This window comes from Caloenas nicobarica, chromosome 14, assembly GCF_036013445.1.
Source record: "Caloenas nicobarica isolate bCalNic1 chromosome 14, bCalNic1.hap1, whole genome shotgun sequence".
NCBI lineage: Eukaryota > Metazoa > Chordata > Aves > Columbiformes > Columbidae > Caloenas > Caloenas nicobarica.
This window is the reverse complement of record NC_088258.1, coordinates 4,294,701-4,318,912: the sequence shown is the minus strand read 5'-3', so window position 1 is coordinate 4,318,912 and position 24,212 is coordinate 4,294,701. Positions and strand designations below refer to the sequence as shown.

Here is a 24,212-nt window from a genome sequence, read left to right as displayed (position 1 = left end):
ACTTAAATAATTTAGCTCTATTCAAATGCAATTCTGTTCTGAGTTTGAGCTACTGCTTTATGATTGTGCATAGCATCATTTTATTTGTCTTTTGTTTACAGCTACGTTTAGCAGTGGGAAAGAAAGTTCAAGTTAAATGTCTTTTGTTTGGCCAAAAAGTCTGATGCAATGGTTTTGTTAATGAAGTACACTCTTCTCTATGGAAGAATTACAAACCCTAGTAGTCTCTTTTAAAAGCGGTTATTAACAGGCATTTCTGTAATACTGTAACTCCTCTTCAGGAATGTGATTTTTAGCCCAAAAGCAGTTTACACATACTGACCGGAATTCCTACTGACCTCAGAAAATAGATCAGCCCCAGTTCAATACATATCTAGGAAACTGCAGAAAAAAAATACAATAAAATGCAACTGGGGGAAAATAAGAGAAGAAAGAAACTTGGAAAATGTCTTGGATGAGACTCAGGTTCTAAATTCTTTTGGCTGACATTTAAGTTTCAAAGTTAATGCCTTTCTCAAGTTGCTTTTCATCTTAAAGAACTCTGTTATGAAGATGAAAGAAAATAGTTTTGTTTATCTAGATTTCTCAACTTCCCCCCAAACACTCATTTTGAGCTTTATCTCCCTTCTTCTGTGAGCCATCTTACTTTACATGTTCAAGTACTGATAGAGTTTTATTTTCCGTGGAGGTAATAAACTGAATTAGTTAATTCCTAGGAGATGAATAACGAAAGGTTACAGTCACTGCTGAAAGGTTTTCATGTATTATTGTCATGTCCTTCTCCATGATCAGCTCTATAAAAGTGGATGTAAAGTGGTCCATGATAATAGGTAAAGGCTCTTTCTGATAGCTGATGCATTGAGTTTCTTAAATTTTTGATTCTAGACATTAAACCAGCATTTATCCAACCTCCTGAGGATACCACTGTTACAGAGGGGATGACCGCAGTGCTGACCTGTGAAGTGTCAGGGGCCCCAAAACCTGCCATCTCATGGAAGAAAGGTAGCCAGTTACTAAGTTGTTGTGGAAGACCTCTAATCCATGTTTTTTGCCCGTTCCTGTTACTGACATTCTGTAGATCCATTTAGCGCGTATTTCATAATTTCTGTGGTTCTGCAAGCAGAGGATTTGTTGTGGGGCTGTAATGAGCCAGTGGCCTGGACGGGCTGTAATAGTCTTTTGGAAGAGCCAGAATTGCAGCGCTTAATCCGTGCTGTCTACGTGACACTAATCATGCTGTTTTCCCCTTCTGTGTTTCAGGAAACCAGATCTTAGCCAGCGGCTCGGTTCAGATTCCTCGCTTCATTCTTCTTGAATCTGGAGGGCTCCAGATAACACCGGTTTTCCTTCAGGATGCCGGCAATTATACTTGCTGTGCAGTCAACTCTGAAGGAGCCTTGAATGCTTTTGTGATGCTGACAGTGTGGAGTAAGGATAATGCCTTGTTTAAAGTCTAACTTTAATCAAGTATTAATCAGTTTTTGTTGTATGCTCAGGAAATTTTCATAAGTAATTATACTTTTCTAGTTAATAGAGATACTTGTATGATTTAATAGGAATAATGTATCTATTTTAGGAAAGCTATCACAAATACCCTTTTTGTTTGTAAAATTATGCATATAAATTTTTATATTTTGTGAAAGGAAGTGTATTTAAATAGAGCTTCAAGCACAATTACGCTTTTACTCAGGTTTTGCCTTGGCAAATCTCGTGTTGCAAGTCAGACCTGTTAACTTGTAGATGTGTCTGTTTGCAGTTGGTTTCTGCCTCCAGGATTCTGCAGGCAATATAGACCAGCCCATGCTGTCACTAAGGCTGTGGCCGCAGTTACAATGGATATGATTTTCCTCTACCTTTGTATTTCTTTGTGGTCCTGGGCACTGTTGGAAGCCAAACTAAAGTACAGCAGACTTCAGCGAGTCTCTCATCGACCAGATTGGCATGGCACAGGGCAACCCATGAAGTGATTCTGTCCTTCACCATTTGCTCTTGATCTCTATTTTTTTATTTCCTCTGTTGGGGAAGAGAGTCTGATCCAACAGGTTACTCCTAAGTGAGTTAAATTTAAGTATATTTTTTTGTTACTAAAGGTAGGAAATAGTGATCCTTGAGCTGAGACTAAAAATAGTTAAAAATAATGAAGATGATAAATACAGAAATGTTGTGTCCTTCTTTCCTATACTTTGGAGTACTGATTATGCTGCTGATGTGTGGTGCGTATTTGACATTGGATAATCCCCAAACCGTGCAAATTAAATCAGTAACATTTTGTCTTTTGAACTTGGGAATAGCTGAAAACAATGCTGGCAGTAAATGCAATGTGGCTCGTGTCATATGGCCATCATATTTGTATCTTGTTGACAATATAGACTTGGTATACATGCCAGGATGTTGTGAACGGAATGAGAACCAAGCATATGGATCAAGTAAAAGAGATCCTTCCTATTAATTCTCAAAGGCATGGTTCTTATATGTATTAAAGATAGTTCCTGTTCATTGTACTGCAGTGGAGGGGAGAAAGAAAAGTGAACATAACCTAATATTTGTGTAGCAACAGCACCATTATAAAGCTATAAGCATACATAGGTACATCAGGAATAATGCTAAAAATTCCATGCTGTTAAAGTTAGCTTTTGATTTTGCTGATGATTCCTTCTTGTGTGTATATGAGATCTCAGTAGACACTGATTATCTCTGTAGGGATTTGGGACTGATTAACATTATCCACGTATCTTCTATACTCATCTTAGTTGTGTACCTGCTGCAGCTGATGCTATCCGCTGCTGCTGCTGTGCGTTAAGAATAATAGAGATCTTTCACACCAGATCTGGTTGCTGTAGTTACAGCAATTATTGTGTTCTGGGTCTCCAGGAGGTGCTTGAATAAAGATGTTCTGAAACATTTGAGTAAACAGCATATATTGCTTACATGGAAAATTCAGACCACCAGAAGCTCCTCCTTCTTTAACCTTTTTCCTGGATTTGACGGGATTGTAGGGTGCCATTTAAGTTTTCCGATTGCTGGATATTTTTCTGGTGTATTCTTCTTTGCACAGATTTTCTTTGGTTTTGTTGTTGTTTTCCCTGCTCCAAACAGTGAGACTTGTTTCCTGACTCCATGTGTGTTTGGCTTCATTCATAACACATTACAAACACACTTTTACTGCCTTATTACTTTCGGGAGTTGCCACCGATGCTTACCACAAGCCAAGTGAAAGCTAGTCCAGTTTTAACAGTCTTGCTGCCCAGATCCCTGCTGACTCAGACTCGTGCTCTCTGCTGCTTTTTGCTTCTCTGCACCCCACCACGGACAACCTCTTCTCGACACAATGACATGAGAGGGAGGGGAGCCTTCACAGCAAAGACTTGAAGAGGAATGGCCTGCTTGCTTTGAATGACAAATGTTCGGTTGCCTGCTCTCTGAGTGAATATCCCAGTCAAAATGCTGTAATTTCACCTGAACTATGGCTTGTGTTCCTTTCAGATCGCACTTTCATTGTTCACCCTCCTGAGGACAGCACTGTGATCAAAGGAACCACAGCCACTCTGCGATGCGGAGCGACTCATGATCCCAGAATTTCAATCAGGTTGGTGGTGTCACTTCTTATTTGTGTGGTTTATCTGAGCTTAATTTTATAAGCTATATGAATAGCATTAGGTGAGAAGTTTCAGGACCCCAGATTTTAACGCCAGACCCCTGATTACTGCATTATAAGGTTGTACACTGTATCATTAATCATATAAATCCCATCTTCCATTTCAGCCTTATGTATTATTTACAATGAGCTATGTTCCACTTCATGACTTCAATACAGCCTTCCATGATTTTACTGTCAAGGTTAATACACTATCAATAAAACCAACTTGTCAGAAGCTGATACTTAATGAGAGTAAAAGCCAAAGAGAAGGAATAGGATTTCAGAAGTGTTTACATTGGGGTGCATGAAAGCTACATAAGATATGCCCATGTTCTTGGAAACAGCCCAATAACTAGGGGCTATATTCTGCTTTAACTGTGTAAAGAAAAACAGAATTAACTGAACGATTAACATTTGCGCTAGAGCGTTTAGAGGGACCTCACCATTTAAAAATATATTTACCACAAAAATTCACATAGTCTGAAAGCAACACGAAAGAAAATGGCAGGAACAGTTTGGAGGGTGCTAGAAGGGTCAACTGCAGAAAGAACTTCAGAAAGAGAAATACAGGCTTAAAAATGTCATGTGGAGCTATTTAACCGTAAGACCCTGGTCTATACACATCTGTGACTTATTGGTATGTGTGTATTTTAATGGATGAGCACTAGCAAACCTTGTCACAACAGTTTAAGATGTTACTGATTATGGCAGTCTAAGGTTATCACGGTCTTAGCAGAGATGGGCCAACACCTCAGCCGTTGACTTCGGAGTATGAGGTTCTCGTTTAAAATGCTGACAAGGGTGGACTTTAGAACTTGGACATGAGTACTTCACCTTTTTCGTGTAAAATACATAGTATTGTTTATAAAATATGTAGTAACTTGGATGCAATTACATTTCTCGTTCTGATCACTGATCTAAAGCCAAAATTTGTAAAAGGCACTGTTCCCAGAAGTAACTGTAGACGCCTCTCATTTTTAACGTGATTACAGAAGCTGATATCTTATTGCACGGTTCAAATCAATTTGTTTTGAAGTTTTTGTGAGTAATTATTAACGGAAGCACTGTAATACTCAGGTATGTCTGGAAGAAGGACAGTGTTGTCATAAATCCATCCAGCAGTTCCAGGATCACAGTGGAGAAAGATGGAACCCTCCTTATCAGCCAGACGTGGTCAGGTGACATCGGAGACTATACCTGTGAGGTCATTTCTTTTGGAGGAAATGACTCCAGAATGGCTCGACTAGAAGTGATGTGAGTATTCCATCTTAAATATACACTATGCTCGGTTTCAGATATCCTTGAGCCTTTTTCTAGCATTTCATTCTAGGAGGTCTGGGGAGTCTGTAAGTTTGATTTTCAGTGTGGAGTTTTTTAGGGAAAATTAAGCCTGGCTCATTCCTAATTAAATTATCTTGACATATGTTCTCCCTTTTACATGCTGCTGTGCTGCTTGGACTTCCAAGTAATTGCAGGCTTGGAAGTTACATCCAAGTAACTGTGTCTTTCTGAATCACCACGTGTATGTGTCCGTCTGGCTGGGTGACTGAGCTCAAGGGATAATTAATGATTACGAGGTTGTAGTCTGCCCGAAGCCACTAACAAGTGGACTGTTACAGGGGAATCTAATTGAACGTGTCCTGTTCAGCGTCGTTATCAGTGATCCGATGGAGGTGTTGGGGTGCGCGCTCATCAAGTGTGTAGGTAGCACAAAATGGGTGGGGGACCGTTGGGACGTACTGGAGGGCAGGACCACCGTTCAGAGGGACCTAGATAGACTGAGAAATGGGCCAACAGGAACCTTATGAAATTCAGCGAGGACAAATGCAGCGTCCTCATCTCGGGGAGGAATAACCTTTTGCAGTAACGCAGCCTGGGCACTGACTGGCTGGTGGTGGTTCCGCTGGAAAGAGCTTGGCCAGCTGGGTAGACGGCAGCTGAACGTGAGCCAGCTGTGTGCCCTGGCAGCAAAAGAGGCCAGCGGCATCCTGGGCTGCGTTAGCGTGGATGCAGTAGATTGATGGACACGATTACCTCCTTTTATTTGACGCTTATTAGTCTACATCTGGAATACTGTCTCCAGTGTTCAAGACCAGACTGAATAAACTGGTCTGATCTCATGGTTGACCCTGCTTTGAGCAGGAGGTTGGACCAGAGACCTCCTAAGGTGCCTTCCAACATGAATCCTTCTGTCATCCCATGCTGTAGGGCTTTTCCATAAAGCCCAGGTGCTGTGCTGTGATGCCAAAGTTATAAGAAAATGTTTTCCTCTTTTTACTATTTTTTCTCTGTTAAACATATATCAGAATAGCTGGTCCCTGGACAGGCATTGCATGCTCTTGCATTCTCTTTATACACAGTTTTTCAGGGGAAAAATAATTTTGTGTATACCTTTCTTTATTCCTAAGAATCTTTAAAACTAAAAACAATAAAATGTTTAAAGTGCAGTTCAGTTCTGAAAAAGGATTATAAAAGTGTCATTACGGGGTTCTGTATTTTCTGTTTCTGTCATTCCACTGGGGTGAAGTGCACTTCGGTTTTATTTTTATCACTAAAAGCAACAACTGTGGTTTTGGTGTATGTGTGGAGCAGATCAAACAAATAGGAAAGTAATGTTTTATGTAGGCTTTTTTTTTATTTATTTGAGTAATGCCGCATGCTTTAATTTAGCTGAAATTGCATCCGTTTCTGCTGGTCATGCCTGATCCCTTTCAGAAGATGGCAACTTCCACTGCTGGCAGTGTAATGAGTTCACCTCTGAGATTTGCTATGCAGAGGGCTGTTTGATACAGCGTTATTCTGACAGTGCCAAGGCTACATCAGATGCCCATTTTCAGCGAGCGGTCATACATTCTTTCTCTAATTAAGCACTCCTCAGCTCTCCTCCCGGAGTGCATTTTAGTGCTGGTTTGAATCCAAGAGCAGAAGACAATTCAAAATATATTGCTGCTATATAACCATACTTGCTTTTCTCTGAGGCGGTTTTTGAATGGAGGGCAGGAAATTATGGCGTAAAGATTGAAAAGAATGTAAAAATCTGGATTCCGAAGCAACGCTATAAATATGTGCTAAGCGTTTTATCGGTTTGGCCATTTCTTAATCCTAAATAGCAAGAGATGCCCTATGCAACCCAGTACAGCACAGCAGATGTATTTAATTGTGGTTCCCCGTTGACCAGTGAGGAACAGTTTTATACTCTGTAAAACTCAGGCTAGAAGTTAACTGGGAGGGGCACATCTCGTGTGTGTTGCTGAGGCTGCTTTTTGTGCAGCCCAGCACGTTCCACTGTTGGCTGCGTCCACATGCACTGGGACTGGCACTTAATCCTGTATCTCCACTTCTTCCGATGTTGTGTTGCTGATTGCCTATAAACTGTTTTTCCTGGAGGAATTAAAGAAATATATCAGCCCTACTCTTTTAGGGGACTTCAGTAACTGATAAGTCACTCAATCATACCTTGAATTGTGACATTTTATTTCAAAGTAGTGCTGCAGGTAGTGCAATAATGCCAAAAACCATTGCATTCCTTTGCAGCTTTCATCATTATCGTTTGGCTCAGCAGCACAAATCTATGAGAAATAGAGATACATGATACAACAGAAGTGAAATGAAGAAGAAAATCTGTGGAAAGAAAATGTCTGAAGTAAAGCTTAAATTAAATTCTAGCTCGTATACGAATGACAGATCTATAACATTCCCTATTCTCCCGGATAATTCTCTTGTGCAGAACATTAACAAACAGGGCATGTACATTCCCATCGATGAGCACTTACACTTCAGTGCCTTGAGTACCACTGATGTCAGACAAATGTTCAAAGGAGACCTCTCAACCAATTACAGACTGGAGCAGTCTACCAACAGATAATCTCCTAGCCTCCCCGGCTTTATCTGGCGACTCTGATTGTCTCAACACCTTTTTACCCCCGGGAACCAGCATGTCCCTCCTCTACCTCTAGGCACGTCAAGAGAAATTTCCAAAGGCACAAATAAGTTTGATACTGATTTCTATTCAAACTGATTCAATTCAAAACCATTGACCTTCAGGGTGACCTTTGGTTATTTAATTCCTAAGTGGTCTGGTTTTCTGATCTCTGAAAAGAAGGAAAGAAAACTTTTTCTTCCTTTTTTTTCCTGTGTAGGAAGACAGACTTGGGGAAAAAGGTACTGCTTCTGGCTAGAAGAACATCCGCTGGTAGCACTGTGTGGTATACATTGGTGGTACGAGCAGGATAGATCATTTTTCTCAGCATATCTTTGAAGGAATAAAATATTTGAAAAGGAAAGCCAAAAAACTAATGAAAAACTTGCTAAAGTGCAGCCAAAGGTTACCTTGCTCATCAATTTTGCACTGATGGTACTTGGGCACAGAAACTAATTGCTAGTCGAGATACTCTATTCATTCATTTGTCTTCCCTCTAAATGTGTTTATTCTTCATGTACATCACTTGATTTGATTTGCACAAGGTAAAGCATTTGCGAGTGATGTTTCTCTTCTGCAAGAGATAGATTTTAATTTTTTACTTACTTTTTTTTCCGTAGCAGAGCTTGTCGACTGCAAATACAGCAACATTTGCAGATCTTTTGATGATGAGCTTGTGCTTCTCTTGCATTCCTCCAAGTCATAGGGTTTGATCCTGAAAATAATTGCATGTTATGAAACATCCCAGCTTCATTTAGCTTACTTTTATAGTCCTGTAAATACCATACAGAATGAAATACGTATTAAGGAAAAAACGCTTGTTCCTGAAGCTGCATTAGCTGAGCTATCACAATGTATCACTCACCTGACAGGAAACTGCTTATTCCAGCTCAAAGTATCCTGAGGGTTCTCAGTGTATATAAAATATGCAAAATTACTACTATCTATGTCAGATGATACCTGCTGCTCAATATCAGCCTGTCTGCAGTCCATACGAAAGAACCTCTTTGTTGTATGAATGTGACTGGAAAGTATGGTAATGCTGCATTGTTGGAAAATCAAAGCCCTGTACAAGCCTCTGTTATGTCACAACATATAGTAAAATCTTTTAGGCTCTTTCTCTATGCAAAAATCTGGGGAGGACAATGTAATACAAAAATAGGCAATTTATTCCTGGCAGCAAGTTCATCTTCTTTCAGTTCTCTTTCACCAGAGAAAGAACTATTATTGTTCTTTCTTCTTGAAAAGCAGGAGAGGGGAGCTAACCACTTATAATAGAACCCAGTGGGTTGCCAAGACTGCACAGTATTGCTTTTGTCAATCATTTATACGTGAATTTTGATACCTTTTTTACTAGAGTGTTTGTAATTGCTAATTCTTCCAGTTTCTTCCCAATACATCCTATAAAAAAATTGCTCGATTACCAAAAATAAAATCAGGAAGACCAATACAGCGTAACAAATCAAAATGATGTCTCATTACAAACTTATCTTCATATGGATCCCATATCCCTCGGCTGAGTAGCCCATCTCTTTTCCTTTCTGTGGGGAGTGAAAACAGGAGGGATGTCAAACTTGAAAATATACTATTTCTTCCTCACTAGAAAGAAAGCTTCTATTTATTTTTCCAAGCTCTCTATTGAGATGTCATCCAAGAAGTAAGGTTCACCGCTGAGTCTAAATGCCCTTGATACTCAAAGGAAAAATAACACCTGGAAATGGACTTAGAAACACAATTGTGCCAGTTCATCGTTGAAGGCGTATCAGAAATGTAGGTGTTTTTAACAAAAATAAAGCATAAAAAGCAAAAGCCTTTCCCAAGTCTTCTGTAGATTTGAGCTTGTGGCATGCACCAAAATGGAATGGGAAATAAATCTGCATGTTCTGGGACTTAGCAAGCCTTTAATTTCAAAAAATCCACCTTGTTATAGGACTGCAATAGACAAAAAGCCTCAAAACGAATGGATGCCATGCAAGAATTCTTCCTGTGTTTAGAAACTGGAGAGGATTCTTTTGCAAGAGAAACTGGAAAGTCCTAAGCAACAGATGACACATTTCTTAATTTAAAACATAATGATCTTTTATGAGCAAAAGCCGTGAGGGCTGAGCGCTTTGTTAGGATTCCTGCCTCAAGTTCTTACCGCGTACCTGGTCTGGCAGATGAACCACCTGCTCCTGAGTAAAATTTGTGTGGTGGACCTGACTTAGGAAATAATTTCTGAAATAGGAGTGGGGCTTTTTATAAACTGACAAGAAAACTTGTTTAATCTCCCTTGCCTTTTTAGTAATCCCCTCTTCAGTCACAGTCTCTCTAATTACCTGCTGTTGGATGATTTTTCTCAGAAATCTCTCCACACCATGTCTGGTTCATTTCCCTCAGCAAATAGTCTGCTTTTAGCTAATTTTATAAAACACTCTATGTGTTTGCTGAGTGAATTTTTCAGCTGCCCTCTGGCACTGATGAGCTGACTCAAAACATTAGGGTTTCTGTTTTGAACATGTATCATCTGCATCTAGCTAATATTTCTCTCCTAGGTTGTCACAATGACTTCATGTTCTTTTCTTGCAAATCCGCTATTTTAATTGCTTTGTCAGAGTCCCCTCGGGTCACCTTGGTGGCTATGCCATTAACCCTGGGCTTATCTATCAATTACAGATTTTAAAGTGTCCCTATATGTATTTTGCTATCACACAAAGCAAGTTACGAAAACTTGCCTCCATGCAACTCTTCAGCATTAGAGGAATGAGGTCTTAAGATACCCTTTACTGAAAAACCTTCATATATTTCTTGTTTGGGGCTTCAGTGAACAAAAGAAAGATAATAATGCTGAAATTAAACTTCCAGTGTTCTGTGCCCTGTGTGTTATTTTCCTAAACTTCATCTTGGTGTATCAGAAGTTGAGCACTTCTAGTTTGAGGTCCTCACCCTGAAGAGGGTTGGAATGACCATCCCCTGCAATGATTTTGTGGATGTGAGCAGCAAGGAAAAGTAATTATCTTAAAGGAAAGAAAGCAGCAATGATCTCTTTTGAGAATGTGAATGTTCATTCTGGTGGTACAAGTCATATTTATCATCCCTTCCACACAGTAAGTGGTAGCAAATGAAGAGACAAAGTGTAAGTGCTTGCTGAAGTAGGAATTACTATTTATTAATCTCTGCTTTTGTATACTATAAAGAGAGGAGTATACACTTCTGTGCTGAAATGTCTTTGTAGTTTTAAATATTTTTTTCTGTCCAGGTGTGTTTCTTAGGCACTTGTTATGTCTGCCTTGAGGGATTTAAATCTGTAAGCACCATCTGTTGCTGTTCGGTGTGGACACATATGGCTAAACAATATGATATTAGTGGAGGTAGCGGCACTGTATGGCTGCTGCAGCTCATGCTACTCAATCTCTGTCTGAACAGAAAGTGCCCGTTTCCTTCACGCTGCTGACTGGTTACCATTCTGTGTCAATCTAAGAATAATCAACTAAACCCAAATGCCAAGCAGAAAAACCCAACCCCACGTTTAAACTCTGTGCTTTGAAAACCATGAAAAAGGGAATTTCCCCTCTCCTCCAAAAGTCTTTTGAGACTTGTACCCTAAGAAAAAGAGACTGAGCTGTAAAGTCTTTCTTAGTCATGTAGCCTCTGTCCTTAAACAAGCTGTTAATTCAACTCTTCTAAATGTATGGGGAAACAAGATTAACTAGTAAATGTACACCCTGCAAATATCCTGAATGTATTCCAGGAGTGTTTATTTAGTTCCCAGAGAAGGAGTTACGTGGAGATAAGTTTGCCGTGAGCTCCCCCGCAACCATCCCTCCTACATCGGTCCCTGTGTGAGCATCGTCTTCGGGAAGTGGCTGAAGCCACAGCCCATCGCTGAGCTTTTCCCCACAGGGCCTGGGGATAAACGAAGTGGGCACTGGGGCTTCTGTGAGCCGTGTCACAACAAGACGTTTCACGCTCTTTCCTTCAGTAATTTCCTTTGCCAGCTTAATCACAAAAACACTTTTCTAACCAGCGTGCTTAGGACATAATGATAAATTGTAGTGGAGGTTTAATGTTTATTATAATTTAATGTTTCATTCAAAATTAAGTGCCACACTCCTGTAGTCCCTGGGTAAATGGCCGTATCGTGAACTCTGACGCCACACTTTTCAAACCACAGGCTTATTCTGCCATTTTCTCTTGCAGGCCGGCTGCCCTCCTTCTCAGTCTCCAGGTCCTCCTCTTCCCTAAACTTGTTTATCCAAAATTTTGCAGTGCTCTGTTCAAAGTCTGTTTTCGCCGGGCCCATGCGTGCTCCGTCCTGTGCCTGATGTTTTTTATAGCCTAAAAATGACAGTGGCGTGGCTGGCTGTGTGTCAGAAGTCTGGATCTTGGCTGCTGCATGGCCAGGCCCAATGAAAACACAGCCTAAACTCCTCATAATCAAGGCATCTTGAGCGAATGATTTAATGAAGATCTGAATCACACCCTGAGGTGTCATTCCATGTTTACTACAAAAAGAGCCTGGGGTGACCATGCTGCTAATTTGGTTAGACGTTTAAAGTCAAGTGAGATGAGAAGAGACTTTGAGTCTCAGGTTTAGCCTTAGGAAGCATCAACCATTCTGGCCTACAGGGTAGTGGGCAGGTGAGCATCTTCCACTTGTTTTGTCTCATGATCTGTGTGTTTTTCTGGCCACACCTTGGCTCTTCCAGCAACCTTGGCATTAACTCCACAGCAGGTAGCCATCATAAACACGCAAAGAAAAGCATACACGGTTTTAAAAGAAAAATAATGAAACTATTGTCTGATTCTCCATATGCTCCTGAATCTTGCAGTAGAAACCCAAATCCAGGACACATTTATTGTTCTGGCTTGAAGCCAGAGTCCGTATTTACTTTTGTGAGTGGCTAAGGAATTGTGGTTTTTAAATAACTGTAAGCCTTCACTAGCATAATACATTACAACCAGAAATTACTGCATTTTTAAGTTAAGCATGTAACCCTGAGGCTTTCTCCTCTGGTCAGAGCAGATTAGCAGTCGTCCTTGCTGAGGAAGGGTTGCCCTCCGCTTTCCTGGGAGGAGCAGTAGATGGAATGGGCGAAAACTGGTCCTCCTTGCTTTTTCTTCACTGTCTGAGGTCCTTGTCCTCCTTAGGAACCAGGGTGATAAGCGGCAGAACTCGGGCTCAAATGTATTATAATGGCCGAAGGGCTCTTATCACTTAATACGGATCAGCCTTTAAGGGATGTAGCAGAATTTAGTTTTGTCACTGCGCTGTGCAGCCTCCGACTTTCAGCCAATGAGCCTAAATGAAGTGTTTTTCCACAAATCGCCTTTATGTGGGGAAATTACACGTTTTAATTGAGCTGCTGTTTTATTTTTGTTTTTTAATGTTTCATTTTTTATTTCCATGGGGTTTCTGCAGGCATTTTCACTACGTTTTCTAGTTGGGTGCTTCCAAAAAAAATTCTTATTATAGGAAGGATTCTACCCATGGCAGGATAAGCCTGAATCTGCAAGTAAATCAAGCTGTTCTGCAGCCTAAGAATACATATGGTAATTTTGATTAGTAACTCTATATGGATAGTGTCAATGTCTTCTGCTTCCTTGAGTATGAAAAATTCCATGTTAAATCATATGTCCCATGTGTTTTGCTGTTTCTATGTATTACTGCTGTCACATTGCTAGGACATCATCATAAGAAGGGGAAAAAAGGGAGAGAGGAAATTTATTGACTAACTTGTCTCAGTCAAAAACAGTATGGAAATTGGCTTTTTCCCACATTTAGCAACATTTCTGTTAGCTGTTCTAAGCAGCAGCCTTGGGACTTCCAGCATAATTTTTTTTTTCCAAATAGGATAAAACTGTGAAGAATTCAGAAATGTCTTTAATTTATTTAATTGTGCAATAACTGCTGGTCATTTTATATCTATCATCATACAAGCCTGATGTCGTGTGCATTTAACTGCCTGTAAGACTGTAGCTGAATGAAATGTAGATTGATTTTTCTCTGCTGTTTTTTTCTCCTTTTTGCTTTTCCCTAACAGCGAGCTGCCTCATTCCCCTCAGAATCTTCTGGCCACTCTAAATTCCTCCTACAGCCGCAGTGTGATGCTCTCCTGGGTGCGTCCCTTTGATGGAAACAGCCCCGTTCTCTACTACATGGTCGAGCTCTCTGAGAACAGTGAGTAAAGTCAAATATGTTTCAACCTCATGTTCATCTTAATTATGCAGCCTTCTTTCAGACTCACCTTCTACCAGATCTACCAAAGATACTACAGTTGTTTGCTAAACAGTGTGCACGAAGGGGAAAACATGGGTTTTACACTCAAGTGTTTGCACGTTGAGAGAGTTAAACTGGAACTGTTGTACAGGAAAGCCTTAGTTCCACCCCTAGCATTGCCAGCCAGACTTGAGGCACAACAGCTTATTCCCTAGTGCTTTGATTTGACATCTGTAAACAGCAATTGTCATATTTTATTTCTTCCCAGTGTTGTCTTTTGCTCTGGTTTCATAGATATCTTGATGCATTCAAAGTCCCAATTTCACTTGAAAAATGCAAGCAGCATGATAATACGAGGAACAAACTTGGATGTCAATAGGAGCTACTGTCTTATCTGTTTATGGGTTCACGTATTTTCTTCGCTTTCCCTAGGCTATCATTTTACACCCTTCTTTTAGGTTGGTGGTTGAGGATGCTTAACTGTAAGACATCCAAATATGTCGCTTCATGGGTTACAAACCTGGTCGTTGTGAATTGCCACTCCTCACAGTTTTGTCATGCGGTATGTCTGGTCCTCTCTGGCTCTCAGTTTGCAAGGTTATTCAGGGACATCGCTAATGCCTTTTTAGGAGTTGATGGAAAGATGAGGTTATATGGTAATCGGTCACCTTGGCAATACTTTCTAATCTCTATTACCCTAGGAGCTGGAAATTCAAGCCTAACAATTGATTCTTGATGAAAAAATTAAGAGCATCACTTTTTCTGACACATGGAAATTAGCCACTGCATAACTGAATGTGAAACAGTCCTGATTTCTGATTGTCTAGAGAGCAGCATTTTGTTTTGCCACACAGAGAGCTTGAGGTGAAACTTTAGCTTCAGGTCACATACAACCTTTTTGCTTTGCAGGCTGGAGTGCGTAAGTTTTTGATGTGGAGGTCCCAGAACTGATGATCTTGACATCTGTTAAGTGCAGTTTTCTAATCCTTGCAGAAATCCCAAGTCACGCCCAGGACTGCTGTCCTTAAAACAGTTCTTCTTGAGCAAAGACTCCTGATCTTTTTATAATAAATGACTCAACATTCAGTGTTCTACACTCACACCTCCTCTCTACCTTTTTATCATCACCACCTTCTTCATTGTCACTCTTCTCTCCTTCCCCTCCTCTTGACTACAGGCCAGTAACTGCCTTTTTGCTTTCCCTTACTTGTTCTTTCACCCAAGGACATTACCCCTGTGTTCCGTGTTTCTCGGTGGCTTTGGCAATGACAAGCTAATAAACTCCCAACCTGGGAACATGATGGAAAGATACTAGATGTGTATTTACGGAGAGACAGCACAGAGCTGGCAGAACGTACACACCTGGGTCCTGCACTGGGCTGCATTGACTGGGAAGTCACCTTGGTGCCACATTTGAAAAGCCTTTAAGTACCTTTCTAGCAAGGATGCTTTGCAGTTTTTCTAGTATAGGAATGGGGTAAATGTGCCATGATTTTAAAAATGCTGTAATTCATTCACTGAAATTTGTAGAAGGCTCAGCAAAAATCAACAACAGTTCTCCAGAAATCATGCAGACAGTCCCTCAGAACTCCACGGGATCCTGTGAACCCTTGCTCACTCCATGATAGATCCAATAATTTTGGCTGATGGCATTGCAATCTACCACTGAGAGAGTCTCATTATCACAAATCATAGGTCTAGGTACTTCAGCAAGCTTGCAGCTGCAAAGCCAAACAGAGACTGGGTTTGTTGTGAATTGAGCATCTTAACTCCCAGAAATATTCTAGATCTTGCTGTTCTTTCAGTTTTCGTCTTCATCTTTGTTTACTTTGCTTTTATGTACAATGTCTGAATGGTGACTCATAGATGTAGGACAGAGAGGAATCTAAGCCCTTGAATATTTCACTGTTGCTGCGTTCTCTCATTTCATATATTATTGCTCAGCTTTACGGATGCCAACAGAATAGCAGAACAATGTCAACAGTGACTTTGGTTTGGAAAGCTGACTTTAATGTCTGCATATTTTCACTGTCTTGTTTTGTTTTGTTTTCTTGAAGTGTTTGTTTTTCAGAGTTATTTTGATCTCAGTGGTGTGTGGTTAATATTTAGTTTCTGCAGACCTCCTCCTCCTTTGGAAAATACCACCTTTCCTTTGTTCCCCACCCCGTCCCAAGTGACGTTTGTGAACAAAGCTGACATTTGATCTTGTGTAGGTACGCTTTTGTCTGATAAGACTGTGCAGAATCTCTCTTTGCTTCTCAAACAAAATTTCCTTTCAGGTTTTCTGTCGGTCCCGTTCGTGCTGCAGAAAGAGCGGCTGCCGGGGGGTTGGCAGGTGCCCTCCCCGAGCTCGGCTGCTGCTGTCCGAAGCTCTTTCACCATCACCAGCAGCGCAATACGCTTAACACCCCAGCCCCTGATTGCTTTCATACGCCTAAACGCTAGGGAGGGATATCAGAATTATGATGTATTTTCCAGTTAGCAAAGCTGCGCAGGAGACTTTGTTCTTATTTCTGTGGAGTTTTAATACACGAGTTTTGCTTTGCAGTTACAGGTGCCAAAACGTAACGTAGTTTTGTTCTTTTTTTTTTTTTTTTTTTTTAAGCTGTTTTGCTTTGAATAATTTTCTAATAGCTTTAGGATCCATTGTACTTTTTGAAGCACGTACCATAAATGAACACATAATAACAGTATTTGTTTCAGAGAAATGGCTGAAGAGCGTTCAAAATAATGAGTGTAAATTTCAGGGGACTAATTACCGGCTGCATTAGAGAGAGGCGTGTCGCTCCACCTGACATGGATTAGAACTCCTTTTCATTAATATCAATTCAGTAAAGAGGTGGAAAAACCTTATTTTAATTCAAGGGAAAAACAGTGACAGATCGTGCACTTAAATTGCGGGAAATGTGAACAACTCCAGTCACCAATTCACCTAATTTTAAAAATTAATGTCTTTGGCGCAATGCAATATTTCTCAAACTACAAGTATTCACAGTAGACTGTGTCTTTGGGTGACTCGAGACATATGGTCCTAAACATTTGAGGGCAAATTTATAACCTAATTTGAAAAACATAGTTCCAGGGAAACACAGTCATTAAGTTTCCCTGCCCACAAAGAGCCAGGAATGTGAACCTTCCTTTGAAATAGGATTTTCAAATAAATAGTACTATGCATTGCTGTCGTTTGCACTAATGTAATTTTTTGATGTTTCATGAGCTGTTTAGCCCCTGTTGCAATGTACCTAGGAATTCCAATGAAGTACCTTCATGGAGTTAGAAGGGGCTATCTGTATTTTATTCCAGAGAGGTTTAGATTTTAGGGATTGATAAAAAAATATTCTGTGTAGTCTTTCAACTGAAGAAGTGAATTAATACTTAAAGAATTCTGCTGAGTACCATTAAGATAAAAGCCCATTTTTGTTTTATTGTATGCTGGGATATCTGTGCTGTGTGATGTAATGATATAACTGGGATTCACCACGTTGTGCCAATGAGGAGATAATAAAAGCTCCTGCGAAAAGCATCTATACATGCTTGACTTAAAGCACGTGAATTGTCATCCTGAATTAGGTGGGAATATTCAAATGATAAAAACTGAACACATTAATAAATCTTTGCAAAAATCAAAGTAAAACTACATTGGTCGTTACAACTGTGGCTCAGACCTATACGTGATAGTGTTAAAAGATACTTTTTCTCAGGCCATTGATGGACCTTGTTGAAGCCCTACCAAACAAAGGATGAGCCGTTTCATTTTTATTTGAACTTTTTGCAGTATTGTATTGTCACGAAGATTTGAAAGATGAATTTGGGAAACTCCAGCAGTACAGCAAATTCCAACACGACTGTCTGTGCAAAGCCCCCTGGAGAAGAAAGGAGGTGGAAATGTACTCCAAAACTGCAAAAATCAGCTTTCTGCAATAGATCTTATCTGTAATATGAAATTAGAAATGATTTTTGAGGAATTTGCAATCAATGCTTGAATTGTAAGGTAGATAGGGAAATAGAGAAGCAATGCCTCTTGGTGAGTAACTAGTGTTATTAAACATATCAGAAGTGCATCCAAAAACTCTTGACAGAATAAAAGCCATTTCTAACCCCACTCCAAATCATATCGTAAACTAGAGAGTAGCCTGTGAGACTCTTTGTTTCCAATAAATTCACTTGGAGAGGCAATTATAGTTAATTCGAAATACCCCAAATCCTTAAGATGATAGATAGGTAAACATGGAAGTTTTTCAGACAGTAGCAATTGCAGTGGACGAGCAAGTAAGCAAAGCCCAGGGTACATTCTGGGCAGCTTAAGCTAAATGAAGGATTAGCACAGTCTGTTCAATCTAACAGAGGCTTATTTAATAGTTTGACCTGGCAAGTCTTTCATCACCATGGAGCTTCTCCAGGCTTCCTGGGACAGGCGAGTGTCAGTCATCCTTCCAGGAGAAGAGAGTCAGCGTTGAAAATTTTATGGCCTGTTTCCTATGTCAGAATTACTCTTCTCTACAGCAAAACATCCTTCTGTGTACAATTCTGGGGTTTGCTTTGTATTTAAGGAGGGAGAGCAGCCTTTCGAAATGTTTAGTTTATTGATTGTCAAAAAAAAGACTTGACATTTAAATTTTAAAGATACTCCGCATACTCAGTGTATCCACCACTCCATGAGCAAGCAAATCCTCCCCAAACCGCTTTCCTTTACGAATCAGGGTGCCCAGGAGATGAATAGCTTCGTTTATATTAGTTTTCGGTTTAATCTCTCTTCCTGCCAGATCTTTTATCTTGCACCAGGAGAGGAAAAAGAATAAATAAAGTATTCTACAGATGCAGCATATAAACAGAGCAAAGCCCCAAGGTGCTGAAGAGATTAATAGGCCCTGTTGTTGAATCAAACTGCTCACTACATTGAGCTGCTTGGGTTAAGCACTCTCAGGTGGTGTTTACACTTGCAGTAAACAAGTGAAACTGTGCTCTAGGAAATGGACCACTACCCAAGTAGCTCATACAAGGGTATTTCACTCTCTGTTTGGTGTTTGCTCTTCCATTTTCCTCAGGAAGCTGCTTCGGGCAATGTACTAAGTCAGCCAGACCTTCACTTTGGCTTACCTTGATTTGTTCTTGTGCACTCCGGCTGTAACGAGGTGAACAGTCGTTTGTGGAGTCTCAAGGGAAGCTTGACAAAACTCAGAAGGAACTAGGGTGCAAAAAACCTCCTAACCAGTGCGTTTCTAGATAGCATAAATGTGCTTCCTCTGAGGACTTTCTAAAAGAAGTTCCACTAGTATGAATTGCTATCAAGATCTTGCAGCTGAATTCACTGTTGGTAAATCAGCAACAACTGGCATGGATGGAACTTGACTGCTGTGCAAATGTCCCTCTCCAGCATTCCCACTATTCTGCTGTGTCATTTTTCCTGTTAAAAAAAGTCTTTGTTCTCAGAAAGCCTTTACTGGAATAAATATACTTTCAATAATTCAAAGACGCAGTGTTTGTAGCCCAACTGGCATCACGCCCCAGAGGACTTAAACTTGCTACGGAATCTGCCAAAAAAGCGCTGAATTAGTGGTTTACATCTTGGTGTGAAGTTTAGCAGCCTTCCACATTTGGGACGTCTAATCTTCATTTTCAGCCAGACGTCTCGGTGACCTGCCAGGAGCTGCGCTGCACTTCTGATGAGCAACGTGCACAGATACGCTGCCAAAATCTACTGCTAGCTCCTCAGTAATTTCCAGAAGTGTTAGTAATTTTGAGCAAGGAGCATGAAAACAGCTGGTATTATTTAAAAACTGAACAAACCTTTAAATTGGCTGATTCCATTGCTGTACTGTTGCAACACAGACCAAATGTCACCTCTCCCTGACGATTTCAGTCATGACTTCGGGGACAATATGTGACACCAGAGCAGGAAGAAAAGAAGTCAAGATATTTAATTTTCAACATGTTTCATTTCTGACCTCTTTGAAAACTTGAAAATGTAATTTGGGCATCAGACGAGCTCGGTATGTCAAGTGTGTGAACTGACAACGAGGGTTTTATGCTCCTGCCAGGGCTGTTTATACCAGAGAATCTTCCTGGGAAATTAGACCAAATGCTGTATATTATCTCTAGGAAAAAAAAAAAATGCAGACATGTAGAATTTGCAGCAGAAGCTTTCTCAGGTCTTACAGCAAAGGGGTGATTTGGCAGAGAGAGTCACGCTTCTACACCTGCTTGCAAGCTGGGTAGGAAGATATTCCAAACTGACTCTGAATTTCATTAGAGTCCTTCCAGCAGAGCCACTCATGGGTGTGGTGGTGTAATGGCCTGCCAAACAGATGGGTTGTGAAATACACAGCCCATCTGTCTTTATCATGCTTGTTTCCTCTTTTATTAAAATGTTAATGAATATAGTTTTTATTTATTACGCCATGACATGTGCAGCATCACTTTCCAGTAGACAAATGTGCAATCTGCATAACCGTGTGGGCTGACAGGAAGGTTTCTGCTGCTGAAAAGAAACTTCTTCCCAAAGTTGCTCTGAGGAAAAAAGGCACAAAGAGCTCTGAGCAGTCAAAGGCGTTTTTCTCACTTCTTCAGGGCTTTTAACAAGCACTTCCGTCTTTTTCACATGTCAATTACTCCCACAGATTCCCCCTGGAAGGTTCACCTCTCCAATCTTGACCCAAAGATGACCAGTGTCACTGTGAGCGGACTAACGCCAGCCCGAACCTACCAGTTCAGGGTGTGTGCAGTGAACCAGGTGGGGAAGGGCCAGTACAGCTCTGAAACCAGCAGGTACAGTAAAAATTAATTGCCTGTGTACTAAAGGTACAATAACCTAGAATTATTGTGAGAAAAAACTGCTGATTGTTTGGGAATGAACAAAATAAAATTATCTTTTGCACAGCGGTCGGAGGATAGAGAAGTTCACATTACCCAGGCCTCTGGAGAGTGCTCTGCAGCTGTCAGTAATTGGTGATAATGGCAATTAGGTGATGCAGGATATCAGCACGTGATGGGAGAGGTGCTCTCGTATTTCCAGAGTATCAGTTGAGCAGAATCTTGGAAACATATTTTTGCTCTTGCGCTAAGCTACAGCAGTTAGCCTGGGAAGGAGTACAGCATTCACCCCATCATTACAATGTCACTTCTGGAATACACCCAGATGCGATGTAGAAGGATGGCTTCATCAAATTTAGTTTCAAATGCATCCCCCTTCTTCTGTGAACCAAAGCTTGCTGTGAGCTTGAATTGCAGAACAGCTGAACTCTAAATGGCTTTTTCAAAATGTAGGAGTTTGATATGAAAAATATTGAAAGAGCTGAAAGAAACAATTTGGAAGGAGTCACAGACACTGGACCTGAGCTCTAACTCATTCAGGCTTGTAATCTTTTTAAAGAGTTGTAGCAGCCTGGGTGGTTCAGAGAGAATAAGGTTACCTCAGCTGTCTGTCTTGCTGCTTGCTTAACTGGTTTCCTATTATGTTGATTTGTTGTAACTATTTCATGCATGTCTTCAGCATTTTGATCACCTTTATATTTCTTTCTAGTTATCAGACTTTGATAAACGAAACTGGCTCACATGGAGTGGATACCTGAAATAGAAATGTTATCTATCATTTATTTCAACACCCACCTCCATCCCATTCTTTGTACTTAGGTTGATGCTACCTGAGGAGCCCCCCAGCGCCCCACCTAAAAACATAGTGGCCAGTGGGCGCACCAATCAGTCCATCATGGTCCAGTGGCAACCTCCTCCCGAGAGCGAACACAATGGGGTTCTTCATGGCTACATCCTAAGGTAAGTAATTTCCGAACCTGGAAGGTCTGGAGACAGATCCGTGTGTGCATGAGGGAATTCAGAATGATGTGACTCAGTGTGTCAGAGACTATTTCTAGTTCCATTAAGTATATTGGTTATTATTTGCAAATGCTGTGACTGCCCTGGTTTATTACAGATGTAGAAAATGTCTCTGTTCAAATGGCCACATTCTAGCCTGTCTATAGGAGAGAGTCAGTGAGCTGGGGTCTCTGTTAGCTACTCCGAATGCACTGCCTAAGTGGACTTGTTCCTTGTGGAGACTCTCAACATCTAGGTAGCTTTTTTTTTTTTCCATTTTCAAAGTGAAGTGAAGCACCAAGTACTAAAAGTGTTCACATGGGAAGTTGGTACAGTGCAGACTATGCATTGCAGATGTAGATTTGCCTATTACAATCTCAGCTTCCTGCTAGAAAGGTTAATTAAATTTATCATAGACACAACAGGGTTCCTGCAGTATGGAAGAGCAAGAATAGAATCAATAAACTTAAGGTTTGTGCCAAACAAAATGGAGAGGAGGAGTGACAGGTCAGATGCCTCATGGCAGACCTTGATTTGGTTTTGAAAATCAGTCATTTGAGTAAAATTCAGCCCCATCTGTATTTATTAATGAGAACCAGATTCAGGCAGGTAACCAGGAATCCTGAATTCACCCAGTCTTTCTGCTTACACGGGATTGATTGTGTTGGAAAGCATGTTGCCACACTGAGAGACTTTGCGGAGTGTTGCCCTTTTATAGTTTTTTGGGTGTCAGTTATTCGCTCCTACCCAATTCAGCTACAGCTTACTTGCTCATTTGGCGTCCTACGTATCCCGCAGTGCTACCAGCCAGCTACGGCCGCACCTTTTGGAAGGGATGCGTTATCTAAATTAGAGGTTTTGTGGGAAACTCCCAAGCACTGCACCACCGCTGACGTATTTCCAAGTGATGGTTACAGCCTATTGTAGGCAAGCTGCCGACATTTTTAATATAGTGTCCCCCAGACCTGCTAAAAGATAACTAAATGCTGCTGTTTAAATGCCAACATCCTGTTCGTGCTGTGCTCCTGCTTTTGCTGGCATGGATGGAAATGCTTTTGTGATGTTAGGAGTGTTGGTGAGCTCTCAAAATAGTGCTGGAAAGTTCCTCCTCTCTGCAGGCAGAGCTGGAGTCTGTTCATCTCCCTGTCACCTGCACAGAGCCCATTACAGTGCTCAGCCACTTGTGCAAGTGCCTGCGGTTTTAAGAGCTGGACTCAGTTTGAAAGCTGTGCCAGTCATCAGTGACAGATGGGAAAAGGTGCTTTAACTTCTGTCTCTAGCTAGAATCTTGTCATGATACTTGGGTACCTGTTTGCACAGGGTACAAGTGTTGTTTGCACAGTTCTTTCCTTCAAACTGGTCTACTCAACGACAAGATTAGTTCCTTAACTATTCCCAATGAGTCTTACCCAGTCTCAGCATTAAGTCCTTTGAGAAAGCAATCCTGTAGCTTCCTACTTCTCGCAATCTGTTCTGTTTTGTCCACGTAGCATTTTCAATAATGTTTCATTTAAGCATTTTCTACAACAGCTATCAGTATAATTGATCCCTGTCCTCATTGTAACGTCTCTTTCCATTTTAATAGAGAGTGATCATGTTCATTATGCTCAGTCTGTGAACATTTTTGATGTCTTCATGTTTTGTCTTGACTACAGAGCAGAGAAACAATTTATTCAACAGGAAATTAAGATTATCATATAAAAGCACAACTGTCCCAGGTAATAAACCAGGCTGTTCCTCCAAGTTAAATTGTGTGGTCACAGCAATGTGCACTGAAGAAAAGTCTTCCTGCGCTGATTTCTGTAGAACTAGGGTATAACAAAATGAAAACCACCATACATCCCAGAGACCCAGTGCTCAAGACATGCAAGATATTAAACTGATGGAACACCTGATCTTTAAAAGGGAAGGTGCACTGCACAAGTCATATGGAGTATACATCAAAGTCCATGGTGAGAAAAATCATGAAGACATGACATTTCTGAACTGGCCTCCTTCCTCTGCCCTTTTTCTCGCTGGCAGTATTGCATTTAGAGGGGTGCCATGCTAACAGCATAAGAGATTAAATCACAGGAGCACTCTGCACCTTGTCTGCTAGGTGTGAGACAAAATGCTGCTGCACAAAGAAATGGCTTTGCCAAGAAGAACACAACCTTCACAGAAGACAAAAGAAAGGAAAAAAGGTAGATATTACATAATTTAGAACAAGATCAAGACATTCAATACACTCAGCTGAGGGCTGATATTTCTTTATTTCCATTCGTAGTTCATAAATGGAATCACACCACTGTAGCATTACAAACAGTAAGTATGCCAAAATATGGTCAGGCAAGCAGCTCCGCAGCAGCAAATAGAGGGATTGTCAGTGATTAAGAACTGATCTCTTTATAAGAAGACTTTGGAACAAAATCTGTGGCTGAAATACATGAACAAGTTGTCTAGTTGTAGAAATCACTCCAGTTTAACTTAGATGAATTCAAAGTCAGACTGTAAGATGTCAATGAAATGGTTCTGTGTCAATAAGCTTTTGGTGATTACTGTGAAGCAAAAGATGAATAAGAGTGCGTAAAAGCTGTGTGGTGAATAAAAATATGAATGTTTCCATATTTGTCATTTTCATGGAATCGAAATGCCTTGTGCCCCTTGGT

General features: G+C 40.6%; 1 protein-coding gene across 3 annotated transcripts in view; it reads left to right on the top strand.

Annotated features, from left to right (window-relative positions):
• Positions 1 to 24,212, top strand: part of SDK1 (sidekick cell adhesion molecule 1) — a 387,985-nt gene that overhangs the window by 244,709 nt on the left and 119,064 nt on the right. For all 3 annotated transcript variants that reach the window (XM_065644569.1, XM_065644568.1, XM_065644570.1), the window contains exons 10-16: positions 886 to 1,002; positions 1,261 to 1,428; positions 3,484 to 3,586; positions 4,715 to 4,891; positions 13,580 to 13,716; positions 20,373 to 20,520; positions 21,385 to 21,525. In XM_065644569.1, coding sequence (XP_065500641.1) covers positions 886 to 1,002; positions 1,261 to 1,428; positions 3,484 to 3,586; positions 4,715 to 4,891; positions 13,580 to 13,716; positions 20,373 to 20,520; positions 21,385 to 21,525 — 991 coding nt within the window. The remainder of the gene's footprint in view (positions 1 to 885; positions 1,003 to 1,260; positions 1,429 to 3,483; positions 3,587 to 4,714; positions 4,892 to 13,579; positions 13,717 to 20,372; positions 20,521 to 21,384; positions 21,526 to 24,212) is intronic.